Consider the following 16,990-nt stretch of genomic DNA (forward strand, 5'->3'; position numbering starts at 1 on the left):
CATACAACGATCATGTGCACCTCTGCTCCATACATTGTATATGGGACTGATGGAAATAACGGAGCTCTCCGCTCAGCTTTCCCCGGCAGTCCCATACAACGATCATGTGCACCTCTGCTCCATACATTGTATATGGGACTGATGGAAATAACGGAGCTCTCCAATCAGCTTTCTCCCGCAATCCCATACAACGAGCATGTGCACCTCTGCTCCATACATTGTATTTGGGACTGATGGAAATAACGGAGCTCTACACTCGGCTTTCTCCGGTAGTCCCATACAACGATCATGTGCACCTCTGCTCCATACATTGTATATGGGACTGATGGAAATAACGGAGCTCTCCGCTCAGCTTTCTCCGGCAGTCCCATACGGCGAGCATGTGCACCTCTGCTCCATACATTGTATATGGACTGATGGAAATAACGGAGCTCTCCGCTCAGCTTTCTCCGGCAGTCCCATACAACGAGCATGAGCACCTCTGCTCCATACATTGTATATGGGACTGATGGAAATAACGGAGCTCTCCGCTCCGCTTTCTCCGGCAGTCCCATAGAACGAGCATGAGCACCTCTGCTCCATACATTGTATATGGGACTGATGGAAATAACGGATCTCTCCGCTCAGCTTTCTCCGGCAGTCCCATACAGCGAGCATGCGCACCTCTGCTCCATACATTGTATATGGGACTGATGGAAATAACGGAGCTCTCCGCTCAGCTTTCTCCGGCAGTCCCATACAGCGAGCATGTGCACCTCTGCTCCATACATTGTATATGGACTGATGGAAATAACGGAGCTCTCCGCTCAGCTTTCTCCGGCAGTCCCATACAACGAGCATGTGCACCTCTGCTCCATACATTGTATATGGGACTGATGGAAATAACGGAGCTCTCCGCTCAGCTTTCTCCTGCAGTCCCATACAACGAGCATGAGCACCTCTGCTCCATACATTGTATATGGGACTGATGGAAATAACGGATCTCTCCGCTCAGCTTTCTCCGGCAGTCCCATACAGCGAGCATGTGCACCTCTGCTCCTTACATTGTATATGGGACTGATGGAAATAACGGAGCTCTCTGCTCAGCTTTCTCCGGTAGTCCCATACAGCGAGCGTGTGCACCTCTGCTCCATACATTGTGTATGGGACTGATGGAAATAACGGAGCTCTCCGCTCAGCTTTCTCCGGTAGTCCCATACAACGATCATGTGCACCTCTGCTCCATACATTGTATATGGGACTGATGGAAATAACGGAGCTCTCCGCTCAGCTTTCCCCGGCAGTCCCATACAGCGAGCATGTGCACCTCTGCTCCTTACATTGTATATGGGACTGATGGAAATAACGGAGCTCTCTGCTCAGCTTTCTCCGGTAGTCCCATACAGCGAGCGTGTGCACCTCTGCTCCATACATTGTATATGGGACTGATGGAAATAACGGAGCTCTCCGCTCAGCTTTCTCCGGCAGTCCCATACAACGAGCATGAGCACCTCTGCTCCATACATTGTATATGGGACTGATGGAAATAACGGAGCTCTCCGCTCAGCTTTCTCCGGCAGTCCCATAGAACGAGCATGAGCACCTCTGCTCCATACATTGTATATGGGACTGATGGAAATAACGGATCTCTCCGCTCAGCTTTCTCCGGCAGTCCCATACAGCGAGCATGTGCACCTCTGCTCCATACATTGTATATGGGACTGATGGAAATAACGGATCTCTCCGCTCAGCTTTCTCCGGCAGTCCCATACAGCGAGCATGTGCACCTCTGCTCCATACATTGTATATGGGACTGATGGAAATAACGGATCTCTCCGCTCAGCTTTCTCCGGCAGTCCCATACAACGAGCATGTGCACCTCTGCTCCATACATTGTATATGGGACTGATGGAAATAACGGAGCTCTCTGCTCAGCTTTCTCCGGCAGTCCCATACAACGAGCATGAGCACCTCTGCTCCATACATTGTATATGGGACTGATGGAAATAACGGAGCTCTCTGCTCAGCTTTCTCCCGCAGTCCCATACAACGAGCATGTGCACCTCTGCTCCATACATTGTATATGGACTGATGGAAATAACGGAGCTCTCCGCTCAGCTTTCTCCGGCAGTCCCATACAACGAGCATGAGCACCTCTGCTCCATACATTGTATATGGGACTGATGGAAATAACGGAGCTCTCCGCTCAGCTTTCTCCGGCAGTCCCATACAACGAGCATGAGCACCTCTGCTCCATACATTGTATATGGGACTGATGGAAATAACGGAGCTCTCCGCTCAGCTTTCTCCGGCGGTCCCATAGAACGAGCATGAGCACCTCTGCTCCATACATTGTATATGGGACTGATGGAAATAACGGATCTCTCCGCTCAGCTTTCTCCGGCAGTCCCATACAGCGAGCATGTGCACCTCTGCTCCATACATTGTATATGGGACTGATGGAAATAACGGATCTCTCCGCTCAGCTTTCTCCGGCAGTCCCATACAGCGAGCATGTGCACCTCTGCTCCATACATTGTATATGGGACTGATGGAAATAACGGATCTCTCCGCTCAGCTTTCTCCGGCAGTCCCATACAACGAGCATGTGCACCTCTGCTCCATACATTGTATATGGGACTGATGGAAATAACGGAGCTCTCTGCTCAGCTTTCTCCGGCAGTCCCATACAACGAGCATGAGCACCTCTGCTCCATACATTGTATATGGGACTGATGGAAATAACGGAGCTCTCTGCTCAGCTTTCTCCCGCAGTCCCATACAACGAGCATGAGCACCTCTGCTCCATACATTGTATATGGGACTGATGGAAATAACGGAGCTCTACACTCGGCTTTCTCCGGCAGTCCCATACAACTAGCATGTGCACCTCTGCTCCATACATTGTATATGGGACTGATGGAAATAACGGAGCTCTACACTCAGCTTTCTCCGGCAGTCCCATACAACGAGCATGTGCACTTCTGCTCCATACATTGTTTATGGGACTGATGGAAATAACGTAGCTCTCTGCTCAGCTTTCTCTGGCAGTCCCATACAGCGAGCATGTGCACCTCTGCTCCATACATTGTATATGGACTGATGGAAATAACGGAGCTCTCCGCTCAGCTTTCTCCGGCAGTCCCATACAACGAGCATGAGCACCTCTGCTCCATACATTGTATATGGGACTGATGGAAATAACGGATCTCTCCGCTCAGCTTTCTCCGGCAGTCCCATACAGCGAGCATGTGCACCTCTGCTCCTTACATTGTATATGGGACTGATGGAAATAACGGAGCTCTCTGCTCAGCTTTCTCCGGTAGTCCCATACAACGAGCATGTGCACCTCTGCTCCATACATTGTATATGGGACTGATGGAAATAACGGAGCTCTCCGCTCAACTTTCTCCGGCAGTCCCATACAACGAGCATGAGCACCTCTGCTCCATACATTGTATATGTGACTGATGGAAATAACGGAGCTCTCTGCTCAGCTTTCTCCGGTAGTCCCATACAGCGAGCGTGTGCACCTCTGCTCCATACATTGTGTATGGGACTGATGGAAATAACGGAGCTCTCTGCTCAGCTTTCTCCGGCAGTCCCATACAGCGAGCATGTGCACCTCTGCTCCTTACATTGTATATGGGACTGATGGAAATAACGGAGCTCTCCGCTCAGCTTTGTCCGGTAGTCCCATACAACGATCATGTGCACCTCTGCTCCATACATTGTATATGGGACTGATGGAAATAACGGAGCTCTCCGCTCAGCTTTCCCCGGCAGTCCCATACAACGATCATGAGCACCTCTGCTCCATACATTGTATATGGGACTGATGGAAATAACGGAGCTCTCCGCTCAGCTTTCCCCGGCAATCCCATACAACGAGCATGTGCACCTCTGCTCCATACATTGTATATGGGACTGATGGAAATAACTGAGCTCTCCGCTCAGCTTTCCCCGCAGTCCCATACAACGAGCATGAGCACCTCTGCTCCATACATTGTATATGGGACTGATGGAAATAACGGATCTCTCCGCTCAGCTTTCTCCGGCAGTCCCTTACAGCGAGCATGTGCACCTCTGCTCCATACATTGTATATGGGACTGATGGAAATAACGGATCTCTCCGCTCAGCTTTCTCCGGCAGTCCCATACAACGAGCATGTGCACCTCTGCTCCATACATTGTATATGGGACTGATGGAAATAACGGAGCTCTCTGCTCAGCTTTCTCCGGCAGTCCCATACAACGAGCATGAGCACCTCTGCTCCATACATTGTATATGGGACTGATGGAAATAACGGAGCTCTCTGCTCAGCTTTCTCCCGCAGTCCCATACAACGAGCATGAGCACCTCTGCTCCATACATTGTATATGGGACTGATGGAAATAACGGAGCTCTACACTCAGCTTTCTCCGGCAGTCCCATACAACAAGCATGTGCACTTCTGCTCCATACATTGTTTATGGGACTGATGGAAATAACGTAGCTCTCTGCTCAGCTTTCTCTGGCAGTCCCATACAGCGAGCATGTGCACCTCTGCTCCATACATTGTATATGGACTGATGGAAATAACGGAGCTCTCCGCTCAGCTTTCTCCGGCAGTCCCATACAACGAGCATGAGCACCTCTGCTCCATACATTGTATATGGGACTGATGGAAATAACGGAGCTCTCCGCTCAGCTTTCTCCGGCAGTCCCATACAACGAGCATGAGCACCTCTGCTCCATACATTGTATATGGGACTGATGGAAATAACGGATCTCTCCGCTCAGCTTTCTCCGGCAGTCCCATACAGCGAGCATGTGCACCTCTGCTCCTTACATTGTATATGGGACTGATGGAAATAACGGAGCTCTCTGCTCAGCTTTCTCCGGTAGTCCCATACAACGAGCATGTGCACCTCTGCTCCATACATTGTATATGGGACTGATGGAAATAACGGAGCTCTCCGCTCAGCTTTCTCCGGCAGTCCCATACAACGAGCATGAGCACCTCTGCTCCATACATTGTATATGTGACTGATGGAAATAACGGATCTCTCCGCTCAGCTTTCTCCGGCAGTCCCATACAGCGAGCATGTGCACCTCTGCTCCTTACATTGTATATGGGACTGATGGAAATAACGGAGCTCTCTGCTCAGCTTTCTCCGGTAGTCCCATACAGCGAGCGTGTGCACCTCTGCTCCATACATTGTGTATGGGACTGATGGAAATAACGGAGCTCTCTGCTCAGCTTTCTCCGGCAGTCCCATACAGCGAGCATGTGCACCTCTGCTCCTTACATTGTATATGGGACTGATGGAAATAACGGAGCTCTCCGCTCAGCTTTGTCCGGTAGTCCCATACAACGATCATGTGCACCTCTGCTCCATACATTGTATATGGGACTGATGGAAATAACGGAGCTCTCCGCTCAGCTTTCCCCGGCAGTCCCATACAACGAGCATGTGCACCTCTGCTCCATACATTGTATATGGGACTGATGGAAATAATGGAGCTCTCCGCTCAGCTTTCCCCGGCAGTCCCATACAACGAGCATGTGCACCTCTGCTCCATACATTGTATATGGGACTGATGGAAATAACGGAGCTCTCCGCTCAGCTTTCCCCGCAGTCCCATACAACGAGCATGAGCACCTCTGCTCCATACATTGTATATGGGACTGATGGAAATAACGGATCTCTCCGCTCAGCTTTCTCCGGCAGTCCCATACAGCGAGCATGTGCACCTCTGCTCCATACATTGTATATGGGACTGATGGAAATAACGGATCTCTCCGCTCAGCTTTGTCCGGTAGTCCCATACAACGATCATGTGCACCTCTGCTCCATACATTGTATATGGGACTGATGGAAATAACGGAGCTCTCCGCTCAGCTTTCCCCGGCAGTCCCATACAACGATCATGAGCACCTCTGCTCCATACATTGTATATGGGACTGATGGAAATAACGGAGCTCTCCGCTCAGCTTTCCCCGGCAGTCCCATACAACGAGCATGTGCACTTCTGCTCCATACATTGTATATGGGACTGATGGAAATAATGGAGCTCTCCGCTCAGCTTTCTCCGGCAGTCCCATACAACGAGCATGTGCACTTCTGCTCCATACATTGTATATGGGACTGATGGAAATAACGGAGCTCTCCGCTCTGCTTTCTCTGGCAGTCCCATACAGCGAGCATGTGCACCTCTGCTCCATACATTGTATATGGACTGATGGAAATAACGGAGCTCTCCGCTCAGCTTTCTCCGGCAGTCCCATACAACGAGCATGAGCACCTCTGCTCCATACATTGTATATGGGACTGATGGAAATAACGGAGCTCTCCGCTCAGCTTTCTCCGGCAGTCCCATACAACGAGCATGAGCACCTCTGCTCCATACATTGTATATGGGACTGATGGAAATAACGGATCTCTCCGCTCAGCTTTCTCCGGCAGTCCCATACAGCGAGCATGTGCACCTCTGCTCCTTACATTGTATATGGGACTGATGGAAATAACGGAGCTCTCTGCTCAGCTTTCTCCGGTAGTCCCATACAACGAGCATGTGCACCTCTGTTCCATACATTGTATATGGGACTGATGGAAATAACGGAGCTCTCCGCTCAGCTTTCTCCGGCAGTCCCATACAACGAGCATGAGCACCTCTGTTCCATACATTGTATATGTGACTGATGGAAATAACGGATCTCTCCGCTCAGCTTTCTCCGGCAGTCCCATACAGCGAGCATGTGCACCTCTGCTCCTTACATTGTATATGGGACTGATGGAAATAACGGAGCTCTCTGCTCAGCTTTCTCCGGTAGTCCCATACAGCGAGCGTGTGCACCTCTGCTCCATACATTGTGTATGGGACTGATGGAAATAACGGAGCTCTCTGCTCAGCTTTCTCCGGCAGTCCCATACAGCGAGCGTGTGCACCTCTGCTCCTTACATTGTATATGGGACTGATGGAAATAACGGAGCTCTCCGCTCAGCTTTGTCCGGTAGTCCCATACAACGATCATGTGCACCTCTGCTCCATACATTGTATATGGGACTGATGGAAATAACGGAGCTCTCCGCTCAGCTTTCCCCGGCAGTCCCATACAACGAGCATGTGCACCTCTGCTCCATACATTGTATATGGGACTGATGGAAATAATGGAGCTCTCCGCTCAGCTTTCCCCGGCAGTCCCATACAACGAGCATGTGCACCTCTGCTCCATACATTGTATATGGGACTGATGGAAATAACGGAGCTCTCCGCTCAGCTTTCCCCGCAGTCCCATACAACGAGCATGTGCACCTCTGCTCCTTACATTGTATATGGGACTGATGGAAATAACGGATCTCTCCGCTCAGCTTTCTCCGGTAGTCCCATACAACGAGCATGTGCACCTCTGCTCCATACATTGTATATGGGACTGATGGAAATAACGGAGCTCTCCGCTCAGCTTTCCCCGGCAGTCCCATACAACGATCATGAGCACCTCTGCTCCATACATTGTATATGGGACTGATGGAAATAACGGAGCTCTCCGTTCAGCTTTCCCCGGCAGTCCCATACAACGAGCATGTGCACCTCTGCTCCATACATTGTATATGGGACTGATGGAAATAATGGAGCTCTCCGCTCAGCTTTCTCCGGCAGTCCCATACAACGAGCATGTGCACTTCTGCTCCATACATTGTATATGGGACTGATGGAAATAACGGAGCTCTCCGCTCAGCTTTCTCTGGCAGTCCCATACAACGAGCATGTGCACCTCTGCTCCTTACATTGTCTATGGGACTGATGGAAATAACGGAGCTCTCCGCTCAGCTTTCCCCGGCAGTCCCATACAACGAGCATGTGCACCTCTGCTCCATTCAATACTGCGATCTAGAGCCGCATTTTTACTTCATTAAAGGGTTATTCCCAAAATCGTTACTGCCCTCTGAGCTCCCATAATACATCGCTCCCCGGTAACAGGAAACCAACAGAATTATGACATTTAGCTTTAGCCGTAACCGCAGAAGAAAAGCTCCTATAACTCAGTGTTTGCCATCCAACCCGATATGATATGAAGAATTTATATTTTTCTAATATTGTACATTTGTGTCCTATTTCTTCTTCTTTTCCAGTCTTTCCAAGCAGAATAAACGCATAGTGTACACAGTGGTGGAGTATTCCCCTCTGCTCGACTCCTGCAACATGACCACGGACGACTGGGCCAAAATCGCCAAGGACATCAAGGTAGAAAGCGTGAGAGCTACTAATGTCCAGCACCTCTGCTGAAGTGACGGAGCCTCACACTAGTACTGGAGTCAGACCTGCCCTAAAACTAATATAACCCTACCCCAGTAATGATGGGAAAAACTACTAGTTTATTCCCTGCTCCCCTTACTACATTCAGTGTCTTGTCATTCTTTGCTTGGCCACTAGATGGAGCTGTGGTATGAGAGGTTGTGCATTACCTATCAGTAGTAATAAATAAATAAATATATATATATATATACAGTACAGACCAAAAGTTTGGACACACCTTCTCATTTAAAGATTTCTCTGTATTTTCATGACTATGAAAATTGTACATTCACACTGAAGGCTTCAAAACTATGAATTAACACATGTGGAATTATATACTTAACAAAAAAGTGTGAAACAACTGAAAATATGTCTTATATTCTAGGTTCTTCAAAGTAGCCACCTTTTGCTTTGATGACTGCTTTGCACACTCTTGGCATTCTCTTGATGAGCTTCAAGAGGTAGTCACCGGAAATGGTTTTCACTTCACAGGTGTGCCCGGTCAGGTTTAATAAGTGGGATTTCTTGCCTTATAAATGGGGTTGGGACCATCAGTTGTGTTGTGCAGAAGTCTGGTAGATACACAGCTGATAGTCCTACTGAATAGACTGTTAGCTGCTTTTTTCTTGCCATAATACAAATTCTAAGTAAAGAAAAACGAGTGGCCATCATTACTTTAAGAAATGAAGGTCAGTCAGTCCGAAAAATTGGGCAAACTTTGAAAGTGTCCCCAAGTGCAGTTGCAAAAACAATCAAGCGCTACAAAGAAACTGGCTCACATGAGGACCGCCCCAGGAAAGGAAGACCAAGAGTCACCTCTGCTTCTGAGGATAAGTTTATCCGAGTCACCAGCCTCAGAAATCACAGGTTAACAGCAGCTCAGATTAGAGACCAGGTCAATGCCACACAGAGTTCTAGCAGCAGACACATCTCTACAACAACTGTTAAGAGGAGCCTTTGTGCAGCAGGCCTTCATGGTAAAATAGCTGCTAGGAAACCACTGCTAAGGACAGGCAACAAGCAGAAGAGACTTGTTTGGGCTAAAGAACACAAGGAATGGACATTAGACCAGTGGAAATCTGTGCTTTGGTCTGATGAGTCCAAATTTGAGATCTTTGGTTCCAACCACCGTGTCTTTGTGCGACGCAGAAAAGGTGAACGGATGGACTCTACATGCCTGGTTCCCACCGTGAAGCATGGAGGAGGAGGTGTGATGGTGTGGGGGGGCTTTGCTGGTGACACTGTTGGGGATTTATTCAAAATTGAAGGCATACTGAACCAGCATGGCTACCACAGCATCTTGCAGCGGCATGCTATTCCATCCGGTTTGTGTTTAGTTGGACCATCATTTATTTTTCAACAGGACAATGACCCCAAACACACCTCCAGGCTGTGTAGGGGCTATTTGACCAAGAAGGAGAGTGATGGGGTGCTACGCCAGATGACCTGGCCTCCACAGTCACCAGACCTGAACCCAATCGAGATGGTTTGGGGTGAGCTGGACCGCAGGGTGAAGGCAAAAGGGCCAACAAGTGCTAAGCATCTCTGGGAACTCCTTCAAGATTGTTGGAAAACCATTTCCGGTGACTACCTCTTGAAGCTCATCAAGAGAATGCCAAGAGTGTGCAAAGCAGTCATCAAAGCAAAAGGTGGCTACTTTGAAGAACCTAGGATATAAGACATATTTTCAGTTGTTTCACACTTTTTTGTTAAGTATATAATTCCACATGTGTTAATTCATAGTTTTGATGCCTTCAGTGTGAATGTACAATTTTCATAGTCATGAAAATACAGAAAAATCTTTAAATGAGTTATGTCCAAACTTTTGGTCTGTACTGTGTGTGTGTGTGTGTGTGTGTGTGTGTGTGTGTGTATATATATATGTATATATATATATATATATATATATATATATATATATATATATATATATATATATATATATATATTAATGTGTGTGTGTGTGTCCCCTCCATTGCTGCTCCAATCTGGGGTATAAAGGGTCTTCAGAAAATATAAAGTTTTGCCTTTTTTTTTAATGAAATGTGCCATAACGTCATGGTGTGTAGTTGTCCAACCATTATGACTGAGACTGAAGAGGGTTAACTTTTGTGTTCAGATTATATATTTAACCCCTTAATGACCAGGCAATTTTTTTGTTTTTGCACATTTGTTTTAAAAGCATTTTTATGGCCTATGTGCTAAATTTCTCTTGGCAACACGAACAAATTCTAAACTGATTTTAATCACTATAGTCCTGCTCATTGTTATTGGCGCCCATTTAGTTTAAGTACATAATGTAGAAGAACGCCTGAAAAAAAAATAAATCAAGCGAAACAGTGTTTTTCTATAGAGCACTCGTGTTTAATACAAAAGAGAAAATGATAAACAATATTAAAAAGCAAAAAAACAATGGGAGGGAAAAATAGAAAAACCTAAAGCTTGCTGTGTCACTGGTATTGGCACCCTTTACATTCATTTAGTATGGAAACACATTTTGACTCGCCTGTGGTAAATCACAAAAGAAATTCACCTGAGATTGTCTGTGCCCATGTGGCATGAATTAGCCAATGAATGATAACTTCAGTGTTCCTTTGTCATGATGGTGAAGACAAAGGAGCTGTCTGAGGACATCAGAACTGTTATTAGCAAACACAAGGCTTCCAAAGGGTATAAGGCTATCTCCAAAGACTTTGGTATCCCAGTTTCAACAGTTCTCAATGTTATAAAGAAGTTTTCCAAGCATGGAACTGTCAACAACCTCCCTGGACGAGGGGGAAAGAGGAAAATTGAAAAGAGAGGTCTTCGAAGGTTGGTGCAAATGGTGGAAAAAACACCACGTCAAACATCCAAAGACCTGAAGGCCAATCTGGAACAGTCTGGGGTCATGGTTTCAACAAGTAACATACGACACACCCGAAACCAAGCAGAGCTTTGTGGGCGAAGGACAAGGAAGAAACCATTGCTGAAGAAAAGACATAAAAAGGAAAGACTGATCTTTGCCAAATAGTACCTTGACAAACTACAATCCTGGGAAAATGTTCTGTGGACAGATGAAACAAAAAATAGAGCTTTTTGACAATGCAAAGCAACAGTTTGTTTACAGACAGCGCAATGAAGGTTATAATGAAAAGAACACCTTACCAACAGTTAAGCATGGTGGAGGATCTATAATGCTGGGGTGTTGCTTTGCTGCGTCTAGTACTGGAAGCTTTGACCGTATCACAGGAATCTTGAAATCAGAGAATTATCAAAAGATTTTAGAGCGAAATGTCCTGCCCAGTGTAAGAAAACTTGGTTTAAGTCGAAGATCATAGGTCCTACAGCAAGATAATGACCCAAAGCACACATCCCAAAGTACACAGGAATGGTTGAAAAAGAAAAAATGAACTGTTTGAATTAGACCAGCAATGAGTCCTGACCTCAATCCCATTGAAAATCTTTGGGGTGACCTGAAATCTGCCATTGAGAAAAAGAGCCCTGCAAACATTCAAGAGCTTGGACAAACTGCAAAGGAAGAGTGGGAGAAAATTCCAGCTGAGAAGAGCAAGAAGCTTATAGATGGCTACAAGAAACGTTTGGAGGCTGTCAGCAATGCCAAAGGCTCTGCAACCATGTATTAATTAGGGGGGTTTTATTGCTGCACATGCTGTTTATTCTGTTTCTTCTTTGAAATTGCAACATGGAAGTTGAAAAACAATGTTTTATTGTTGTACAGTGCTGGCCAAAAGTATTGGCACCCCTGCAATTCTGTCAGATAATACTCAGTTTCTTCCTGAAAATGATTGCAATCACAAATTCTTTGGTATTATCTTCATTTAATTTGCTTGCAAGGAAAAATCACAAAAGAGAATGAAGCAAAAATCAAATCATTGATCATTTCACACAAAACTCCAAAAAAGGGCCAGACAAAAGTATTGGCACCCTCAGCCTAATACTTGGTTGCACAACCTTTAGCCAAAATAACTGCGAACAACCGCTTCCGGTAACCATCAATGAGTTTCTTACAATGCTCTGCTGGAATTGTAGACCATTCTTCTTTGGCAAACTGCTCCAGGTCCCTGATATTGAAGGGTGCCTTCTCCAAACTGCCATTTTGAGATCTCTCCACAGGTGTTCCATGGGATTCAGGTCTGGACTCATTGCTGGCCACCTTAGAAGTCTCCAGTGCTTTCTCTCAAACCATTTTATAGTGCTTTTGGAAGTGTGTTTTGGGTCATTGTCCTGCTGGAAGACCCATGACCTCTGAGGGAGACCCAGCTTTCTCACACTGGGCCCTACATTATGCTGCAAAATTTGTTGGTAGTCTTCAGACTTCATAATGCCATGCACACGGTCAAGCAGTCCAGTGCCAGAGGCAGCAAAGCAACCCCAAAACATCAGGGAACCTCCACCATGTTTGACTGTAGGGACCGCGTTCTTTTCTTTGAATGCCTCTTTTTTTTCCTGTACACTCTGTTGATGCTTTTTCCCAAAAAGCTCTACTTTTGTCTCATCTGACCAGAGAACATTCTTCCAAAACGTTTTAGGCTTTCTCAGGTAAGTTTTGGCAAACTCCAGCCTGGCTTTTTTATGTCTCGGGGTAAGAAGTGGGGTCTTCCTGGGTATCCTACCATACAGTCCCTTTTCATTCAGACACCGACGGATAGTACGGGTTGACACTGTTGTACCCTCGGACTGCAGGGCAGCTTGAACTTGTTTGGATGTTAGTCGAGGTTCTTTATCCACCATCCGCACAATCTTACGTTGAAATCTCTCGTCAATTTTTCTTCTCCGTCCACATCTAGGGAGGTTAGCCACAGTGCCATGGGCTTTAAACTTCTTGATGACACCGCGCACGGAAGACACAGGAACATTCAGGTCTTTGGAGATGGACTTGTAGCCTTGAGATTGCTCATGCTTCCTCACAATTTGGTTTCTCAAGTCCTCAGACAGTTCTTTGGTCTTCTTTCTTTTCTCCATGCTCAATGTGGTACACACAAGGACACAGGACAGAGGTTGAGTCAACTTTAATCCATGTTAACTGGCTGCAAGTGTGATTTAGTTATTGCTAACACCTGTTAGGTGCCACAGGTAAGTTACAGGTGCTGTTAATTACACGAATTAGAGAAGCATCACATGATTTTTCAAACAGTGCCAATACTTTTGTCCTCCCCCTTTTTTAGGTTTGGTGTGGAATTATATCCAGTTTGGCTTTAGGACAATTCTTTTTGTGTTTTTTCATTGAAGACAAATTAAATGAAGATAATAAGACCAAAGAATTTGTGATTGCAATCATTTTCAGGAAGAAACTGAGTATTATCTGACAGAATTGCAGGGGTGCCAATACTTTTGGCCACCACTGTATTACTTTGGACCACTAATTAAAAAATCCTGAGGATATAACTTTGGTACATTTCCATTTATTTCTGAAGATATTGTACAGTCTATGAATAAAATGAAGGTGTGCCAATAAGGGTGAGTAGCATTGTAAAACAAATTTTTTTTCTTGTTTTTTTTTGTGTGCCGATCTGACTTTATTGATACCACTTTGGGGAGAAAACCATGTTTTGATCGCTTTTTATTCAGTTTTTTTTGGAGCTCGGAACCGTAGCAACAATAAACTGCAATTTTGGGGTTGTGATTTTATTTTTCCCCCTTCTTTTTGACAGTTGACACTTTTACGTGTTGATAGATCGGACTTTTATGGACGCCGATGCACCCAATATTTAGTTATTTATTTTTGGACTGGGAAAAGGGGGTGATTTATTTATTTTTATTCTTGGTTTAAACTTTTATTTTTTTCTTTAACCCTCGAATGTCTGAACGCTTATTACTAGTGCTCCAGTATTGAAGTATGTAGGGAAATTGATGTTTTCTTATGAAGCTGAGCTAGAAGTGATGGGAGTCTTCAGGAGACGCCTGTTGCCTGCGACCATGTCGAGGGGAGGCGATGGGAGCTGGTTCTTGTGCTCGCTGGCAACACGGCCATTTAAATGACAGTGGCTGCTCTGCTTGCTGCTGTTTGAGGCAGATGCTGGCTGTGAAACACAGCTGGCAGCTGCCTATAGTTACTGGGGCCCTCTTAAATGTCCATATCCTTTACCCAGGTGCTTTGCAGAAAGCTGCATTTTACAGTCCTTACAGGTGAATGAGCCTGTGGTGCGAGATCCGCAGTGATCCGGATCAGTATAGGATCTGTGAAGAGGATCAGGACTCTCTTGTAATCCCTCATTAAATGGAGTTTCGTCATTTTCTCGCCTGTATTTATCTCCCTGATTAAGCCTTTTATTCCTTTTCTGCATCCTTAGGGAAATTTTTAATGTCAAGAACAAAGTATAATATCCATTTATCCGCAGCGGCCGGGGATTTCTATGGATTTCCTGATATCCTTCTCTCTGTGTCCCAGTTCAGCCCTATATCCGGTCTGGCCGTTGTAGTCTTCATTGTTGTAACGAGAGCCTTATTCTCTTCTTTCTTTCTCATGTCTGTGACTGAACGGCGCCCCCTGCAGAAATACTACGAGCATTACGATGGCTTCGTCATTCTTCACGGCACCGACACGATGGCTTACACTGCGTCAGCTTTATCCTTTATGTGCGAGAACCTGGGGAAAACCATTGTGCTGACCGGATCCCAGGTAAGTCACGACGTCCAGCTGTAGGTGGTCGTCTGAGGAAGGGTCTGCCGCGCTGCATGTACTTGGACAGCAAATCGTAGACCATCTGTATGAAAGGAGTAGCTATCCATTTGTGTCGTCTGCTTCTGGGAAACTGGATGAACGCTGGTATGACGTGCTGAGCTAAGGCCGGGTACACATCTGTGCACTTAGTCCCTGGCCTCCGTCTGGCCGATTATACGTCTGTATACTTTTTATTTTACTATATAGAAAAGTGCAGCAGACTGTGCTGTCCCATACAGAGGGCCACTGCAGAAAAACACATATAATATTTTTTTTCTTTTGGTCCCTGTGGTGGAGGGATGACTAGGCATTAGAGATGAGTAAATACAATTTTTCAGGACCAGAGCCAGCTCCAGGTTTTCGTGGGCCCCGGGTGAGAGAGTCTCAGTGGCCCCTTTAACACATACCACGATTCATGGTGCACAGATAAGAAATATAGATATAGTACAATGCCAAAGATTTCACTTCTTACACTACATGAGTGCTATCTATTGTAAATTCTACAATATCTCAGAAACCAGCAAATCCTCACAGCGCACAGTGCAGACCGGACAGTATAGTCCTCCATACAGCATTATGAGCCCCATATAATGCTCCATACAGAATAATGGGCCCCATATAATGCTCCATACAGGATACTGGTCCCCATATAATGCTCCATACAGGATACTGGTCCCCATATAATGCTCCATACAGGATACTGGTCCCCATATAATGCTCCATACAGGATACTGGTCCCCATATAATGCTCCATACAGGATACTGGTCCCCATATAATGCTCCATACAGAATAATCGGCCCCTTATAATGCTCTATAGAGAATAATGGGCCCCATATAATGCTCCATACAACATAATGGGCCCCATATAATTCTCTATACAGAATAATGAACCCCATATAATGCTCCATACAGTATAATGTGCCCCACATAGTCCTCCATATAGTATAATGGGCCCCATAATGCTCCATACAGGAAAAAAAAATCAAATGCTCACCTCTCCTCGCTGCTGCTCTGGACTCCTCAGCTTCGCTGTCTTCTGGCTCTCTGCACTGTGACTACTCAGTACAGAGGGCGCACTGAAGTGATGCCATTGCACCCTCTGCCCTGAGACGTCACAGCCAGACGCGGAAAAAACAGGATCTGCGGAGGAACAGGGAGAGGTAAGTATTGCAAGAGTCAGGACCCCGAGCAAGCAGGGGGGCTACTCGCGGGTGCTGGCACTGGGACCCTCTGAGTCATGGGCTCCTTAGCGCGCCGGTGTCCACAACAGCGAGTGGGCCCCCGGCACTTGCTCAGGGTCCCCGGCACTTGCCCGGATGCTGATGCCGGGCCTGCGCAGGACCCTGTTCCAGAGGCCATGTCCGTATTCCTTTGCTTCTGGACGGGAGCCCTGCGGACCACCTCCTACCCACTGTCATTCTCGGCTGCAGTGACCATTTATCTGCCATCTCTCTATTTCTAGGTAAATCTTGCCATTAACAACTTGATGAAAACTTTACATTTTCTTTGCACCAATTTGGTTCCCATTCTCAGGTTTTTAAATAAATGCTGCACCCTGATTACTTCTTATCGGCAGCTGGCTGCTTCTAATCTTTGACAACCCCTTAAAAAAAAAAAAATCTCTCTTCTTTAAGAAGCAAGTCGCAGCCGTCCACATGTTGCGTGGCATTACAGCCGCGCCACGTTCTCATCAGCGGAGATGACCGGCCATGGCTATTTCATTTTCTTGCAGGTTCCTATCTATGAGATGCGGAACGATGGTCGTGATAACCTGTTGGGGGCGCTGATGATTGCCGGCCAGTTTGTCATTCCTGAGGTCAGTTTTTTTTTTTTTTTTTTTTTTTTTAAATTGTTTTGAAACTTTACCTATTAATTGAGTGGTCATACGTACTTATTACTGGGGCTTGTCGGGGGCAGACTTGCCTATGTGCTGCTTATGTGACTACCAGGGGGCTCTATGGGCAATATGGCCTATTCATTGTCTCAGCATATATTAAATTAGCAATATTCAAGCAGGCGGCTCCTTTGTTGCCCGGGGGTCCTCTGCCACCGTTTTTGCCCCGAGCGA

General features: G+C 46.3%; 1 protein-coding gene across 1 annotated transcript in view; it reads left to right on the forward strand.

Annotated features, from left to right (window-relative positions):
- Positions 1–16,990, forward strand: part of ASPG (asparaginase) — a 73,447-nt gene that overhangs the window by 22,008 nt on the left and 34,449 nt on the right. Inside the window, exons 3-5 of the mRNA XM_073638631.1 lie at positions 8,098–8,209; positions 14,754–14,879; positions 16,655–16,738. Of these exons, the coding sequence (XP_073494732.1) occupies positions 8,098–8,209; positions 14,754–14,879; positions 16,655–16,738 (322 nt within the window). The remainder of the gene's footprint in view (positions 1–8,097; positions 8,210–14,753; positions 14,880–16,654; positions 16,739–16,990) is intronic.

The sequence above is a fragment of the Phyllobates terribilis genome, unplaced genomic scaffold, assembly GCF_046119375.1.
Source record: "Phyllobates terribilis strain yellow unplaced genomic scaffold, ASM4611937v1 Scaffold_7__3_contigs__length_470593459, whole genome shotgun sequence".
Taxonomy (NCBI): domain Eukaryota; kingdom Metazoa; phylum Chordata; class Amphibia; order Anura; family Dendrobatidae; genus Phyllobates; species Phyllobates terribilis.